At 41.3% G+C, this 17,840-nt stretch overlaps 1 protein-coding gene across 1 annotated transcript in view; it reads right to left on the reverse strand.

Annotated features, from left to right (window-relative positions):
• The window catches only part of LOC118428963 (neuronal acetylcholine receptor subunit alpha-10-like), a 65,144-nt gene that overhangs the window by 6,733 nt on the left and 40,571 nt on the right, over positions 1-17,840 (reverse strand). Inside the window, exons 3-4 of the mRNA XM_035839287.1 lie at positions 12,135-12,377; positions 3,892-4,016 (exon numbers count right to left, since the gene is read on the reverse strand). Of these exons, the coding sequence (XP_035695180.1) occupies positions 3,892-4,016; positions 12,135-12,315 (306 nt within the window). The 5' untranslated portion in view covers positions 12,316-12,377. The remainder of the gene's footprint in view (positions 1-3,891; positions 4,017-12,134; positions 12,378-17,840) is intronic.

The following is a 17,840-nucleotide window of genomic DNA, read 5'->3' on the forward strand; positions in this document are numbered from 1 at the left end:
ACATTATTCGAAACATTCTTATCTCATTCGATGGAAAAGTGAAACGGCAAGCCACCTCGAATCCTGCCAGAATGTGGAAGAATATCTGCAATGCAGTGAGAATTTCTATAATACACTAGAAATTCCCAGGAATAGAAAAGAATTTTCATTCTGACGGCATTTTGGCTCATTCCTTCTCTTGTGAAGGGGATATAAGGTCAATTTGGAATTAAAGTTATAAAGTTATCAAAGCAGGACTAATAATATTCAAGTATTAAAATCTATAGCACCCATTTAGTTAAGCTCTCCATACATTGGTAAGCTACTGTTGCTCCCTGACATCCACACAAATTGTGATCTTACAGATCACCGCCAAAACTTGGTGTATCAATTTTTGTTCGATGAACTTGACTACGACTTCTAGATTTGGCTTGAGTTTTCGGCTGACAGTGACTAGCTAGACTTGTCACAATCTTCGTTCCCAATAGACAGGGAGAAACCCGGGTTTTGTCTTGGAATCTCCAAGACACAGCAAGGTGTTCATTTCCCTTAGGGCCGCTGGAGCAGTCCTTATCGCAGTGAGAACACCCGGGCGCTCTCATCTTGATATTCATAACTGTTACCTCTGTGTCGTATAAAACACATCTTTATCTGTAGCAAAAGACCTTATCTTTGCCGTCAAATTTCAACAGAGAATGGGTCTCATCTACGGGTTAGAAACGTACACCACCAGTCTGTTCTGGTGAGTGCATTGATATACGAAAAAAATATGAATAAATACATTATATTATATGCTGTATTTGATGAAAGAAATCTCCCTATCATTACTGGATGCTACACTTGTCCCAAATGTGAATGAATGAATGAATATCTGAAAGACAAAAATGGGTGTGAATGATTGCGTGCCATTAGAATGAAACAGCCTGAAACACGGAAAACCTGCTAAAATCGTACATCTATCAACTGTCGTCGTATGGATTACTTAGTACAGGTCTCTGCCTTAATCCCCTTCAACTGTCCATGTTATTGTCAGATCTACCAAATAAATTGAATTTGGGTATAGGGAATTCGAATGAAAAACCGTTTGTTTAGTTATTTAGGTCGATATTTTCCATCGCAATTCAGACCCTGGACATATCACTCCATATCAACCGGCTGGATCTCAGGCGGTGCATGACAACTACTAGTATCTCAGGCCGCGAGCAGGGATTTAGAAAAAAAAACGTTGGTAGCGGTAGAGATTAAACAGAGCGCTCCAAAAACATCATTTGTGTGTCCTGTTGTCTTTCATCACTTACTTGTCTTTTTTGGCATCTTGTACGTTCTGTATGCTATTTCCAAGGTTAACGCAAATGTAGTTCAGAACGCAGCTACGCAGCTTCAGCGAGATGCCCCCTTTAAGGTTTGAAGTCAGTATCATTGAGATTGCAGAGAACCGTCTATGGTCGACCTGTAACCACTTAGCCAGGAGCATACCATTAAAACTCACCCTGCCGAATGGTAGGACTGGTAATAATAGAGGTTCCAAGCTCCCGAAACTATTTGCATGAATTGTCCCCGAACTATTGAACTACGAGATAACTCTATGGTCCGGGTCTACGCTAGTGTTCGAAGTTCAACTGTACAAATATACAGGTCAGCTTCTACATAAACATAATCTAGCACCAATGGCAATTTCCAGTGCATGTGCAACAATGAATTTGAATTATCACTTCGCAAAGGCTATCACCAATTTAAGTTTCTTGGGTTGTGTAACATGCAGAATGTATTAGCTGTCAGTGAACTACCGAATTACATTGTGATGATGATTACATCAAGGTACATTGTATATTGCCAATACAAAGTGCACTTAAGGCCCCTTCACACGAGAGCAAGAGTGAAAATTCTTTTCTATTCCTGGCAATTCCTGGCAATTTGTAGTGTGTTCCAGCTATTTGTGCACGTTCTTGTGGCTGGCCCGAAAGTTTTTGACATGTTAAAAACTGAATGGCCGAATGGCCCCGAATATGGCACGAATTTTCCAAATACTTCATTACGGTTGGTTCTGCTTGATTCCTGCTAATTCAGTTTCAGTGTGAATTGAAGGCCCTATTGAGCACGTCAATGTCAAACAATGCACAAGTTGCAAGGCCTCGTCAGATGCACTCAACAGACAACCAAAACTGGCATTTAAACATCCTAGAGGAACAGCAGTTCCCTGCGCCACGGTACGCCGACTACAGGAGACCCAGAAACTATCGCCTTGCCGGGTTCATTCCAAGACAGGTCTAATCAATACAAACTTTTTGTTGAAGCGTTGCCTATGATTAGAAACCTGATGTATCAATATCAGTAAACGACTGCTGATTTCCAACAGCTGCACGCCGGCTCCATTATTCACGATAAACAGAATAAGCTCTATAACGTTATGGCGTTCCACAGCCACAAATATATGTTCTCATCCACATTCTGCTACTCTAAGGGAGTATTGATTCACCAAACATTCCATGACCCCATTTTCTGAAGAAGCTAATCTCTTTGATCATGAATAATACAAGAGTGCACTCTGCCTATTGCGATGGATTACAGAAAGTTCTCCGTGACTTTGGGAGAACATTACCCATTGTGACCGCCATGAATTCGCTCCAATTTCGTCTTAACCAGTTTTCCTATAACAATCATGAATATAATGCAGGTAAATGCCGGACGTTTTAGCGAATACTTCCACTGAACGTGATAAAAGCGGTACTATATTTTTTCAATCAGTTTTCCAATAACTAGAAGGAAATGGCCGGTGGCAAGCTGCTTTGTTCTAAGCTTGACGTATGCAAGCCTCAAATATACCGATCATCACCTTCCAGTGATCTCATTTCCACCCTAATATTCAGCAACGTTGTTCATCCTGTTACAATGCTGTTGAAACACAATGTTGGTATTGCGATCGAAATTGATTTTAGAGGTTTCCAACTTGATGTTGACTTAGATCAATGCAAGGTATTATCTGAAGTGCCCCCATCCTCATTGATACGTTCATCGCAACGGCAATTTTCCTGTGAAGGTCATCGTTACTTGCTGTGGGATAAGGCAGCATCTACCTTTCAACAGAAAGCCAGAAACAAGATGTCTGAATGTGTAGTAAATGTTATCAGCTCATTCCAATAGCGGAACCCATTTATTGAAGGCAGATCTTAGACAAAAAAGTGCTGTGTACTGGTTCGAATAAAGTTCCTAAACGGTGAACAAGTGGCTCCAGCGTCTTTTCTGAAGATTCGGCGTACATGTCAACGGTTGGCTTGAGGATGCCCTTCTCCACATACTCTTAGACACAGAAGTTTGTTTTGCACCATTTCCTTTACGAGGCCATTCGTTAATCCTGTCTGTAATTGCGTGCTGCGGCACCAAAGATGCCAGGTCTCCTCTGGGTAACAAGAAGAGATGGAGATCGGCGACAGCAAAGTGCACCGTTTGGCGGCAACGACCTAAATGTGTCGTTTTCAGTTTTAATTTTCCTCCATGGATTCGTTTTAATCAGCTCAAAAGCTCATCAAAGGGTTCTCATTATACACACTGGTTAACAGTGGTCTCTGTTCTCGGGATACAACGTCCTGCTATGGCTGCTCGGCTGAAGATCTGCCCAAGCCTATGAAGGATAGGGAAGGATGGAGGGAGAGAGTGATGTCCATCCACGCAACCAACACGCCCGGATGATGATGATGATAGAAGGTGTGCTTATGTGGAGTTCGAAACATCAGATGCTGCTGAATTTACTTGGAATACGCACGCAGCATTCTGCTATTAGATTCATACTTTTCATATCGCCAGAATCACGTGGAAAAAAAACAGACAGCAGTCTAGGAATAATGCAATCTTACATTTTTCACTACTTGTCACCAGAAAAGTTTTGCTCAACACAGAAAAACTGAAGACACTCACCATGTTAATGATGTGCGTTAGTGCCACTCCTACTTCAACAATCATGGAGTCGTTCGGGTTGCTGACGGGCCGGAGCGCCTTCTTGTACGAATGGAAGAGTATACTAAACAGGTCATTGTCGTCACCTGGAGGGAGGAACAGATAACAGGATACTACATGCAGAACTACAGTCCTACTGCTACGTATCTGTTCCAACATTTGGTGAGATATAGGGCAGAAACTACGGTAAGGCCTGTCCATAGGATAGCATGTTAAAATGCACCGAAACAATGCTTCATAAAAGTAGTAACCTCATTTTCAATCTTAAAAATTTTTCTCTAACAGAAAGTCACAAGAGTCTTATTTATAAACATCCAAAGAAAATAGGGTGCCAAAAAGCTCAAAGTCCGAGGAAAGCCTGCTCTGTAGAAGAAACCTCACCTTTTACCCTCAATTTCACCTGATTCAACCCGAACTGAACACATCACATCCTTCCGCAAGTCAACTAAAATGATGAATTGAACAAAAATGAGATAACTTAGGCCCTACCTGTTCCTTTTGACTAAACAAAGTCTACGTATTAGGCCAAAATTCTGAAGGAAAATGAGGATTTTCAAGGATTTTTGTACCCTCTACTGCACAACGCAAATGTAACTGGCCTAGGGCTGGGTATCGGTACAGGGTACCGGTTCAAAACCGTTTTTTCTTATTGGACCGGTCCAGAAAAACCGGACCTGAAAAAATCAGGTGGACCGGATGTTGGACCGATTAGAAAATTAACAGATTATTTTATCAGGCATTCACACGTTTTGACGCTTGCAGGTGGAAGAAAATAACAAGAGTGAAGTAGAGTAGAGTTTATAGTAATTTCTACCAAGTTTTACCGTCAATCGTACAGGTGCAGTTAGCGTTGTAGGATTTTAAAACGTCAGTGTAAGTCTAATACTCCACCAAACAGATTTCTTTGTAGTGAAATGGACCATTGGTATGAGTCATACTGCATCAGGTCCAGGTTCAGGTCCGGACCTGGACCTGATCCTTTGGACCTGAACCTGAATTTTCTGTACCGGTACCCAGCCCTAAACTGGCCTATAGATTCCACTCGCGTTAAGCCCCTGCCACGAATAGCCGGCCATGGCCTCCCGACCTTCTCGGGACTACGGTTGGTAGTTACTCACCAGAGAACATAGTGTTAAACGTTTTTGTACGCCAGATGACATCGGATTTCGAAAAGATTGCTGACAAGAAAACCACATTGTGTTTGTATGGGATCAAAGGAGCAAATTTGGAGCTAGAATAGGACTACTCCCAGTAGTTTGGAGCTAGAATAGGACTACTCCCAGCTCTTGGTCGGGAAGTGGGCCGGTGCAATGTTGTGAGAGTCCTCAATGTGTAACAGGGACCTAATAAGAAAGCACATAAAAGTCATCTGTCTTTTAAGACATTTGATTTATCATTTTTATTTCATATGCACCTAAATGTTCATTCCTGATACATCAATCATTGGAAGGATATTTTTTGTGATAGCTGAAATATCAATATCTGTTGATTCATTAAATTACCTGCTATCACCAGGTGTGTAACGTCCCACATTCACATAATAGGTGTTCAGATATCTCACTTTGGAATTGGATTTAATTTTTCAGTTCACTTTATTATCCCGCGGCATATTCACGTTTGCGCGGCACTAATAGACCAGGATATGTGACAACGGTGTTCCTAATATCCTCCGTGACGCCTAGTGTCACAGGGTCACACCGCGACTGTACATCTTATTAGATTCACATAGATCATTTCATCCCAGTGGAGATCATAATCATTAAGGGCGTCAAAATAATGGATCATTTTCATATTGCAATCACGACTCATCGCGCACTTTTCGCATCACAAATATTTCCAGAGTTCAAATCCAAACCAGTCAGTTGTAAGATGGTCTGATGGATTTTTCCGCCCTGTTTCTGATCAGATGAATGACTGTGTGAGATCCTTTTGTGTGTATATTGATGTTCTTTGACCCTAAAAAGTCGTCAAAAGACATCTCAAATTTGTCAATTCAGTGTCATTGGTCCAAACATGGCCCGACACAATAGGAAATCTATTAACAGTCTCGCCTGATCTTTTGATGTGATTTATTCTCATGAAGGACGTATGATGGATGAAAAGAACATAAACTATGTGGGCGTGAAGTATAAAGGCAAGATGCAACTTAAGCACAGCTACTCACTTCGATCTGAATATAAAGGACCCTTTTTATACATATGAAACATGACACTCTGGTTGGCCTTTGTTATGAATACTTCATTCTAAATTGGTATATTCCATAATTGATATTCTGTGCAGTTACTACTTGGCTTCAAGTTTTTTGGGACTAAATAAGTTGAATCGATAATAGTCGGTGTCTGAAAGTCTTTTGAAGGGCATTCCGCAGAGTATTCATACCAGCTTATTTTCCAGTGTGTGAGTAATGTTCCCGGAGACAGTGGGGTCAATAAGGAACGGCCCCATTCCCTACCTACAGCTCAGTATGGTGACCCATTAATGTTGAAGTCCAACGGAAGCAAATGTGAGATGGAACTTAACCAAAACTATATAAGCCATTTCAATCTCTGTACCAAGCTCCACTGTATACAATGGTTTATTAAATTGTGTAATAGACGATGCGTACAGTCGTAGCAACGCGTGCCGATAAATTGGCTGAATCCATAAAACATGCTGGTGTGATTATTTCAATAGAAGAATAAATGATGCTTTTTGAGCATTCAAAGCCTCCATACATACAAAATTAAGGAAATGTCAAAGTCACCCAGGTGATATGTGCTCATACAAACTTTTTATATATTACCGAAAATATTTCATACGGTGGTGGCAATCAATTTTCTTTGCAGGCGAGCAGCTGAAACCCGCGGTATAATGAAAACCCCGGAGTATACACGTTGGGATTGCCTACAGGGCGCTATGTGCAGGGTAGACATGTATGTCAATGGGAAATTGAATTTGCAGTGGCACATACCCTTGAAATTCGATCAGAGCATACAACAAGCCATTTTATGCTTCCGTCAGAAGGTAAAGCTATAGACGTTCCCAAAGAAGTTTTGATTCTATAGGGAAAGTGTGCAGTTATCCACTGTGTGTAAGTTACGGTATCGTAAGGTGGAGCCCATCCCTCTGATTCCAATGCATTTTACCTGCCCACCTACATTTGGCCTTTCCAACATGAAACCAGTAACTCTAGGAATCGAACCCAAGGCCTTTCGATCTCCTGTACGCTAGTCTTGCCACTCGCTGTCAGAAGGCAGCTTATTGACAATCTATGGCGGGTATCCTACGATCAAACGGTACATCAATTGATGGTACAGAATGATTGCTCGCTATCTGAACAACAAACACTATAATGGTTTTGGGTATGTATGGACAAACCCGAGGTTGTATCATGTTAATATGCTAATCGACCAATTACGACTCCGTTTACAGGATATATACATTCAAGAATGGCATTCTTCTATCCAGAATAACTCAAAACTTTCCATTTATTCTACGCTAAAGGAAAGATACGGACAAAAGAAGTATCTTTCGAATGTACACAATTTCGAACTTCGTAGAGCAATTACAAAGATAAGAATCTGTAGTCACAAACTAAATATAGAAGCCGGAAGATATTCTAAAATTCCCCGTGACCAGAGGTTTTGTCCATTCTGCCCAAATGAGATCGAAGACGAACGTCACTTCGTTATGGATTGTTCTCGATATGATGATAAACGCACAGAGCTGTTCACATTACTTTCCACTTGCTCTAAAGACTTTGCTACTCTCTGTTCGATAGACAAATTCAAGTACATTCTGGGAGGCAATAATCCACATTGTGTACAAGTAGGCAAATATATCCACGATTGTTTATACCGTAGAACCAATAGTGTACATGACATGCTAGACCCTTTATGTTGATGTATCCATACCTATAGATATCCATATATATGTGTTTAGTTGTACTGTAAGTAGTTGTTATACATGTAGACCTTACGAAAGTCGCTATTGTCGTGTCAATAAAGATTGTTGTGACAAGTTTAGCAAATGCCATATTGGGTCAAGATGTAACTTGCGTGGGTCCTATGTCAATATTCTGAGGCTGTGTAGATACGACAAAATGCCTCCGGACAGAATCGATTGACGGTATCTACAAATACAGCGGAAACTGTTTAGAGAACGAATATAGATTATGGAGACTTTTAAGTTCAAGTGCAGTCAGCTGTATCCAAAGTGTTATCATATTTCCAAGCTAATTTGAGGAACATGCCCACTGGTCATGTTTCCGGGATGAACTTCTGACGGCCAACACCAGGCAGCTCCAGTTGATATTGAAACCGCTCAGCATGGGTGGACAGGTTCACATTACTCATACGAAGTTTCATTTACTTTAATCAGGACCGGAATCGCGTGATGCCAATGAATACATGACTGTAACATACTTCCACAGAATGCTTCCTGATTAAGTTTGGAATTGCATTGCTCATAATCAAATTAATTTCCATTGAGGATTTGTAATCATCCAAAACGTTATGGATTCATCACAAAAGAAATAAAAGACATAGATAGTCATAAAATGTTGATACGAAGTAATCATAGTAAACACGACCTTTCTTCATCTATTTCTTTGGCTCAAATCCAAGAGGTAGATGCTTTGCCGCATAGCAGAGATTATATCGCATGTAGCTCAGTTTGTTCTGTACCTACATCGAACCCACTTTAGCTTTGGGTCATGCTTTCATTTACTCAGACAAAGACGTCAGTTTGCCCTTGTACTTTCTCATCATGCGCAGGTGTATATCATTGCGCACAAGGGATGAACTCTCCGTTTGTACTTCAGGAAGTTGACTTAACGCTCGCTGACTTTCCCTGCCCAACTCAGGCGGCGTAATTATGTACAAATCCGCCGAGAGTGGATCCCCGCCTACAGTGACAGCAGTGGAATTACCTTGGTAGAGTGCCAGGTGTGGAAACTTTCCTAAACGCTGTGCGGTTGCCCTGTGAGAAATACGACCGGTGTTCAATTTAACGGATTGAAAGTGCTAGATGAGCGCGTGAGGCGCCTTCGCCCTTGCTGTAATTTGGCAGGTAAACTTTTTCCGTAAATCACAGCTCTGGACTTGAAAGAAAAGTGAAGCAATTTTCAGGACACGACCTTTCTTTATTGACCTTCATTAAGACACTAAATCCAGACGTTCCGACCTGCCATCAGTTATGTGAAAACGGCAGTTTATCACTCCAACACTAAAGCCTACTTCTATACTTCTAAACGCACGGATACGAGAGGAAAACTTTAATGTTGAAGACCTATTGGTGGCCGTTTGATTTAAAGAATCTACGTTATCAGCATTACCAAAGTCTCTTAGATGGCAAGGTGACTGACAAATCGATATTCGCTATCTCGAGATCGTAAACTTCCGCCAGGGCTGCATAGCGCCATCACTTGTTGGACTCACCGGTATCCATATCGACGGGAAGAACGCTGCTGCGAGTCTTAAAATTAGGCAACTATTTCATCTATACAGTATGTGCTCTTAGATTGACAATTCGCCTAGTATTTCAATTTATCTGGTTCCAATGCATAATATAATCTACCTGCATGGAGATCTGTCTTTCCTTTGTTCCGTTTTCTCCTTGGAAAGATTTTAACAAAAACACCCATACAGTTCAACAAGAACAGCAAAAGACGCTAGAAGGCCGAAGCCATGATGTTTTTTCCAGAAATCGATACCTTCTTAAGTTATACGCTGACAACAAACATCCAGGAACACAGGAACACAGACATCGCTTTAAATTGAACTTTTTATCACATTGCGCCGTAACAATATACTTATAGTTTGTTACAGAATCACAGGTACATGTATACTACATGCCGTATCTTCTATTTAAGTGTAAGAAACGTTTAACATGTCTGCAGTTTGTATCACGTTTAAACGTAAGTGTAGATGACTCAAGTAGCACTGTGACTTTTGTGTAAAGGGGTATTATATCATCATTATAGTATATTGACTCATTTGCTGGAGGCAACGTCACCCGAGTGACATACCATCACTCAGGATGGCCGTGCTGCTCCGTCTGTCCTGGCTTCAAAACCTGGATGACATGGAGGATGGATCTTTCGGAAAGAAAAAGAAGTAAATATTGTCTAACCATGTTCCTTTTTTCTGATTTAATGATGATGATGTAGCGTTATCGTCATTATGTTGGCACTCACGATGGCAAGCCAGATTCGAATTCGGATTCAAAAGTCGTTTTTCACCGCAATCCTAAAGTTAGTTCGAAGGATAAACTAATTTGAAAGCCAATCTATCTAGTTTGAGGTATTGGGTGAGACCGGTGGTCCCATGATTGATGAGCGTCAGACTTTGAGTGTGCAGAATTTATTTACAGGGGTTCCGGTCAGATCGGGCGTACAGGGGTCAAGACATATTACCTCACAAGCTAGCAATTAGCGATAGCCTTGTGGCCGCCTGGCCATAAATAAAACAAAAAACTAGAATAGCACTTAACGGTAATTGGGGCGTGGAAGATGTAACCATTAGTGCTGTGCCTCATCGATATGCCACGCTACCACATTGTAAATGACGGGGTGGTGCCTGAAGGAACCCTGGGGAATTTGCTTATCGCGTTTTTATTGGTCTTTCTAACGGTAGATCATATTCAATCATTCAATCTATACTGATTGAGATAAAATTCGCCGTCAGCGTATGGTTACATAAATGCGTAGTGAAAAACATTCACGTTTTTATCTAGCCAGAATCCCAGCTGAAACTTTTGTTCCCATTTGGGTTATGATATGTGCTGATCCTATACTCTTCTGCATTACTTTACTGCAGATGCCTGTGAAATATCTTCTCATGCTCATGATGATAGGTTCCATTGCGTCCCAAGAGACTCATATAATGGCATATTTTCCACACAGTGCCATCCTAATGGTACTCATTGATTCTCTGCAGTCTGGCTTGCAAGACAAATGATCTGTACTTTACTGCAGGGATTGTATTTCATGTTTCTTTGAATTTTTGTACCACACGCTATGATGGGCTGTTAGGGGCTTGTTCTATATCTCGACGGAAAGTGAAGAAAAACTCTTCAAGGAAGAAAAAAATTCGTAGTTAACTTTACTTTCGTGACACCGTGCGTCTAGCTCCCATCCGCGAGTAACTTACCATGTTGGTAAACTGCTGAATGAAAATGTTCAGAACCAAGGAGTAACGTAACGAATTATTGGACGTTTCGATGATCATATGATCGTCTGTCGATTTCTACAGGCCGCAATGGCGTGTGGAACTGCATTATGTACTTTTTCATACGATGTTATATATTATTCCTACACGTTATAGTTTATCATAATTGCTAAATTTATTATGCTTACTCTGTTATATGTGGAAGTATGATAAGGCTAAGATCATTGAAACTTGACTAACTTGACTGCAGTGATTGTCATTGTCTTTGTATCTCATAGCAAATAAACAAAGTGCGAATGTTCAAAGTACAGACGTCCTTCATACACTGCCCAGGCTCTTATAACACCCGTGGTTGTAGGCAAATACCTTCTATGGGCAACTGCATGACAATAAATAATGGAATTATGACAACTCAGTTCCAATCTGACCTTCACACTACCGAGAACCAGTTCCATTGACATCAATATTGCTTGGCAGTAAATCAGTCATCACAAGGTTACAGGCCGAAATGACGGATAGAATTTTCATGATCAATCAAAAATAGCTATTCTAGTGGAATGGGATTGGGATACCAATTGTGCAAGGGTCGCTGAGTCACTAGGACAGTCTGGGCATAGAATTGCAAAACAACTAGAGTCACTGTCATAAGCCGTAGATCATGTGGAGCAAAGCTATTTGGAATGCATGTTGAACCTACTGATCAGACAGGTCAATCCCATGATCTTTGAAACGCCGTAAATGGAATTCTTCTATCATTAGTTCGATAGATGTCTTTTGGAATAGCTGTCGATACATATCATTGCTGAAAATGCACGTTGACATGTACGTATACACTGCACAGTACAGTTCATGAAGGATATCCGAAAGCCAGTTAGTGTATACACGTATGATAGTCTTTAAACAAACTACAGTGTGTATGATATTGCATGGTCGCTTTTGTTCTATACGACACTAACAAAACAGATCCATATTTTCAAACTAATGCCCAAAAGCTAACTGAAGAAAACACGTAATTCGACAAGATTAAAAAATGATAAAAAGTAGTTTCTTTATTACCTGCAGCTCCCCCTGGATGTCCACCTGCACCTGGGGCCCCAGAACTTCCGGAGAAAAAGTGGAGCGGGACAAGTATGCAGAGAAGCGTCCAACAAGTCCTGACAAGCTTCCTCTTTGAACCACCAGACATCTTCACGGTAACCGTCCGCCTCCGAGTCTTTCCCGGTGTGGTCTCAGCCATGGTGCGTCACATCTCAGGTAGTTGTGTACCGACGTCAGTAAGATCGAGCACTAGACGAGGATCTGCAGGAAATATTAGTTGAGAAAGTGCGTAAAGCGATTCCTCACGATGCTTACGTATAGATCTAACTTTGAGCCCATAGCATTGCTTCTAAAGACGACGGAGATGGGTTGTTACAATACTGACATGGCGAGCAGTAGCGCGGCGGTGCATGGTAAACATTTCACTGGAGTTTACATCGTATTCAGAATATACCTATTATACCGTAGGGACCTACACGATCCAGTGGGTGTACTTACTACGGTTGGTATCTCTCCTTCACACGTCAATAAGTTTACATCATGTTCGAATAGAAATTACACGGAGTAAACAAGAATGTCAAAAGCCTGCTCCTCGACAATGATAAATAGCACACATAGACAGATGTGATGAATGTTCTATGCAAACTGTGATGACAAAAATAAACTGGAGTCGTAGAAAGCTACCAATTACATCCACATCCAATATTCCATTCGGGACTTCTCGGAGCCTACACTAGCAGAAATAATGTTTTTCACTTAACGCCGTCTAAAACTATATGTCTTTTCTCTGATATATGCATAGGCACGTTTCTCCGAAGCCTGTGGGCTCTTTCCTCACGCTTATGACTAAGGAGATTATATATCCAAGCTGCAAGCAGAATTTGTTCTGAAAGTTCCTACATAATTATATGGATGTATGCTACGAACTGAGAAATACACCGGGAGAATTGACCTGTATATGTAAAAAGTCAAGAACGCAATTTTATAACTTTATCAGTGTAGATGGAGTAGGATATGTGGATACATTACTTCTGCTCCACAGTTTAACCTCAACACGCCTGCAATTTGAATTTTGTTATCAGGAGCCAGGTGTTCCGTGTGCTTCAACCTATCAAATAGACATTACATCGTCAGTGTCGGTACTAGATATTCGAGTCATGTACCCGAGGTGAATTATATGACACGCGTGGCAACTATAGCTACAGGCACCACTAACTACCATCGACTTTTCAATGATAGGAGTATGAGCTAGACAGGACGCTCAACGCTGTGGACAAATCATTTTGCGAACGTCGAACATAGAATGTTAAACATTGCGTGAATCCAGGGTAGCATACCATTGCACATGTCTGTGAAGATTTGCTGGCCCAGTAAACCAGGGACCTCGGCAAGTACCACACATGAATAAGTCAGCATGTTGGCACAGGCGATCGACCAACGTATCAGAAGTGACGGCTGTGTAGTCGTGATATAGGGCAGGTGCATACATAAATGCTCATTCAGGTGATGATACAATCGGAAAATAAACTTTTAGGTCCGTAGTCATTTATATTAAAAAAAGAACACACTCAGGAAAACCACACATTTGATATATTTCTGTTCTTTAAACATCGAATCAACTACACGTAGAACCATTACACACGTATCAAGCAATAAATAGTGCTGTTTATACAGTTAGCTTGAGGGGTCTACACTACAGCTTTTCAAAGTTTATCAATTCTACATTGATATGGATGGGATTGGCAAGCGTGTATGTCAAAAGTCAAAGACCAGAAGTTAAGATTGATTTGCAGCTGCGTGACGTACTCCTCAACACCATCCATATGACATGTACATACGAGGTGCAAGTAACAGGTCACGGTCAGCGTAGTCCGTTTGCATTTAGCCTTGTGGGGTGCTCACGGGCTTTTGTATTACCAGTTCAAATAATGGAAACCTTACACCACATAGGCATGGAGGACAAATATGCCCAGAAGTTAAGGTCCCTTCACACGAGAGCAAGAATAAGCCGGAATACCGTCAGAATGAAGAATCTTTTCTATTCTTGGGAATTCGTAGTGTATTTTAGAAATTCTCCCCGCATTCCAGTTATCTGTGCCCTTTCTTTTGGCTGGCCCGAAAGTTAAAAACTTTCGAGGTGCATTTAAATTTGAGAAATATTGAACGGCATTCAAAGTGTATTCTAAGTGTATTTTAACTATTCTAACTGCAGTATGACCGCCTTCTACGGTATTCCAACATTATTCGAAACTTTCTTATCTCATTCGATTGAGAACCGAAACGGCAAACCACTTCGAATCCTGCCAGAATGTGGCCAAAAGAATATATGGAACGCTGTGAGAATTTCTAGAATACACTACGAATTCCCAGGAATAGAAAAGAATTTTCATTCTGACGGCAATTTGGCTCATTCCTTCTCGTGTGAAGGGGGATATTAGGTCCATTTGGAATATCCACCTGAATGTGGCACGGATTTTGCAAATACTTCATTTCGGCTGGTTCTGCTTAATTTCTTAATTTCAGTGTGAAGGCCCTATTAGGGATAGAAGCATCGGGAAACACTTCACATTCCACATATTCATTGATTCTCCGTGCTCTATTTAATTGCAGTACCCGGAGCACGAAACAATGCTGGATTTCTCATGAATATGTCTAACGATAGGTCAAACATACGACACGTCGATCCCCAGACGCGGGGATTTGGCAAAGATGTCGGCTCATTATAACAGACAGTCTGAATTACAGATGCCTGTCCTGGACTGAACTTTTATTACAAGTTTTAGGCTGCGTTTAAAACATGTTGTCTCCCCTAAGAACCATCTCTTGACAAAAGCAATTCCAATTACTGCGACAATTCATCTATCATGAATGCTTCATTGTGGTCGTTTATTGCGATGGGCCGAAACACTTCACTGTCATGTGCACACAAAACATGGCAGGTTTCCAAACAATGGGGCTTTGTGTGGCTCAATCTAACAACTTCAACTGACTCTAAATGAACGCTATTTATCACTGTCTATGTGTCTTATTCTAAACCCCATAAAAGTAAGACCAGTTGTCAATGTAGATTGTTTGACTTTTTTTAAGTGGCATAGGTCACAAAGCACCTCATCCTTCTATGGTTGGTAGCAGTTAGCTGTGCGCAGTAAGAAAAGGTAACGGAGCCAAAATGATATTGACATGATTCATGGCCATGTAGTCGACCTCATGCACTCCAAGCGAGTGAGAGATTTTTTTGAAATGATCTCAGAATTTCCTGAATATATGACGGTAACTATTCAATGACCTTCTGCTTTCAACTAGATTCCAGGTTACTTGTTGGCTCAAGTATCACACACACAAATGAATAAAAACTCTCGTTTTGACCTATTGCTGGCCTGTACTTCAGCAGTGCGAAAGCGGAATCATCTACCAAAGACTTTGTCGTATATTGCATGTAGCCATTATGCAGATCTGTCTTTCTACGAAGTTTTCCTTCAAGATATCAAATAGGTCCTGATGGGGTACATTTTTTACTCAAGTGTTGATTATGCAGCATTGCTGCCATTCCCGTGTGCTTCCAGATCGATTCCGGTCATGAACTTGATTATTAAGAGGAAGTATAATAAACGAAGGATTTACTCTACTTAAGTGATTACAAAAGTACTATTCATTTGAAGATTGGTGAGAAATGACTACTGATAACCAGTTCACGTTGAAGAGCGTCTCAACAAAAGACTTATTCAGGCATCCAGTTTTGAGAAGGCGATCAGAAGATCACCATACAGAGCGTTGATATGCGCTATGCACGGTCAGAGCACTAATATGCTGAAGCCAATTTTCATCTTGGCATGGGGCCATCTCGTCATTTGCAGGCAGACTGCATTATCCCCAGTGTTCCAAATGGACCATAAATGCCCCGTGGGTTAATCAAGACTTGTCGACATGATATTGACATTTGATGTCAGGAGAAAGGTTGTGGCAGTAGGTACTGTGTGCCGGCTGGCTGACCTCCTTTTTCTTCTCGGAATGAAGTATCCGCTGTGGACCTTGAAAGTAATCAAGGTCCAATCAGAAGTCTGTACCTGCTTAAGCTCTAGAAGTCAGTAGACTAAACATCACTGCATTGTGATGTGGCCGTAAGACAGCCTTTAAAGTTCCATTGGTGGATAATAAGATGGATAATTTGGCATTTCGGAGTCGGCTTGAGGAACTAACGTCCACGTTGGCTGATGGATCAATAACTGATGGTGGTAAAATATTCTCGGACAAGGGGAAGGTCGAGAAGTTGTTCTGGCCGTGCATAAGTCAGTGCTAGGTCAGTGACACCCGTATCTGTTCATGATGAAGCCAGAGTTTTGGCGCTGCCAGATATTTGCTCCAACACCTAATAGGGACATTTATCAAGACTTCGTAGGGCTATTGAAAAAGTGGCTTTAGGGAACAGTGACCCGATAACCCGGTGAAGTTAAAACAGTTACCCTAACCCTTAAATGGCCACAGACGCTTACTACCCCACGGAGCAAAAGTTTGAGGAGCAGACAATTGGCGCAACTGTGGTTTATGTTTAAATTTGTATCGGGTTGCGTTTGTGCTAGTTGTTGGCTGTCTATTTCTTTCATGTATGTTTTGATTGAAATGCAATTAAAAAAGATTAGAAAATTGGCGCAACACCTTTGAGTTATGAGAAACCAGACTACGGGTTGTCAACTCTCCCTAAGATGTGTAAACGTTTCTCTGATGTGCATTCTCTCACTAGCGCATCAATCAGAATGCTTTCAATTATACCAACCTATCTGTCAATACGCGTTTGTCACTTTCAACTACCTCTGCTTTAGACTGCCACACTGTCAACAAACAGGCTCATTATTTTATATTATGTTGGAATCCCCATTCTTTCAAATAGAAGTAAACTAAGTCTATAACCCAAGCATATATCGTGTGGAAGTGACTCCTCTGGATCTACTGCAGCAGCTTTTGCCACCAACGCTGAGGATCAAGGAACGTCACTTCATCAACCCCCTTGCATCAGGATCCTGCACACGTGAATCACTTGGATGGCTGGTTTTTGCAGGAAATTTATGTACTGAAGTGTTGGTAAAGTAAATTAAGATGTGGAATGATGAATTCATTCTAGTCGTTATCCTTCACGGAACTACAAACATGCACTGCGGTCAGTCAGGCAGAGAACTGTCTGCACTTAAGCCCAGTAACCACCGTTCGTATTCTGTCTGGATTTCGTGTGGCCCTACATCAGGCGTTTGAACAACAGCATGTGATATATTATATCAGTAACTGTATCGGTAGGAAACGCACCGCACTTGTCTGGTAGTTAGTGATCGAGGGTTAAGGCACTGGTAAGTGCTCTCTGATATGGCGTTAGCTAGGTAAATGATGCCGGCGATGAGTGCATTACATGTTGCCTTTGTCCAACAAAATGCAATGAGGCCATCATGTGGCCTGCACTTAGCGTCGCTTAGGCCCCCACTCCACTAGATGGTGATCGCACTGCAATCTCGCTGAGATTTAAACTGGATCATGCAAAATGTATACATATAAAAGTATGGCAGAAAAGACAACAACAAACTTTCGATTTTTATGTATAAATTTCGCTGAGTGATTTGTCACATTTTAGGCCCGAGCGCGATCGTACGTAGCGTGGTCGCCATGGGGGTGTAACATGTAACTGATGACAAACTGTGATGAGCCCGGAATATGCCCTGCAATTAGCGTCGCTGAGGAGCC

The sequence above is a fragment of the Branchiostoma floridae genome, chromosome 13, assembly GCF_000003815.2.
Source record: "Branchiostoma floridae strain S238N-H82 chromosome 13, Bfl_VNyyK, whole genome shotgun sequence".
In the NCBI taxonomy this organism is placed as follows: domain Eukaryota; kingdom Metazoa; phylum Chordata; class Leptocardii; order Amphioxiformes; family Branchiostomatidae; genus Branchiostoma; species Branchiostoma floridae.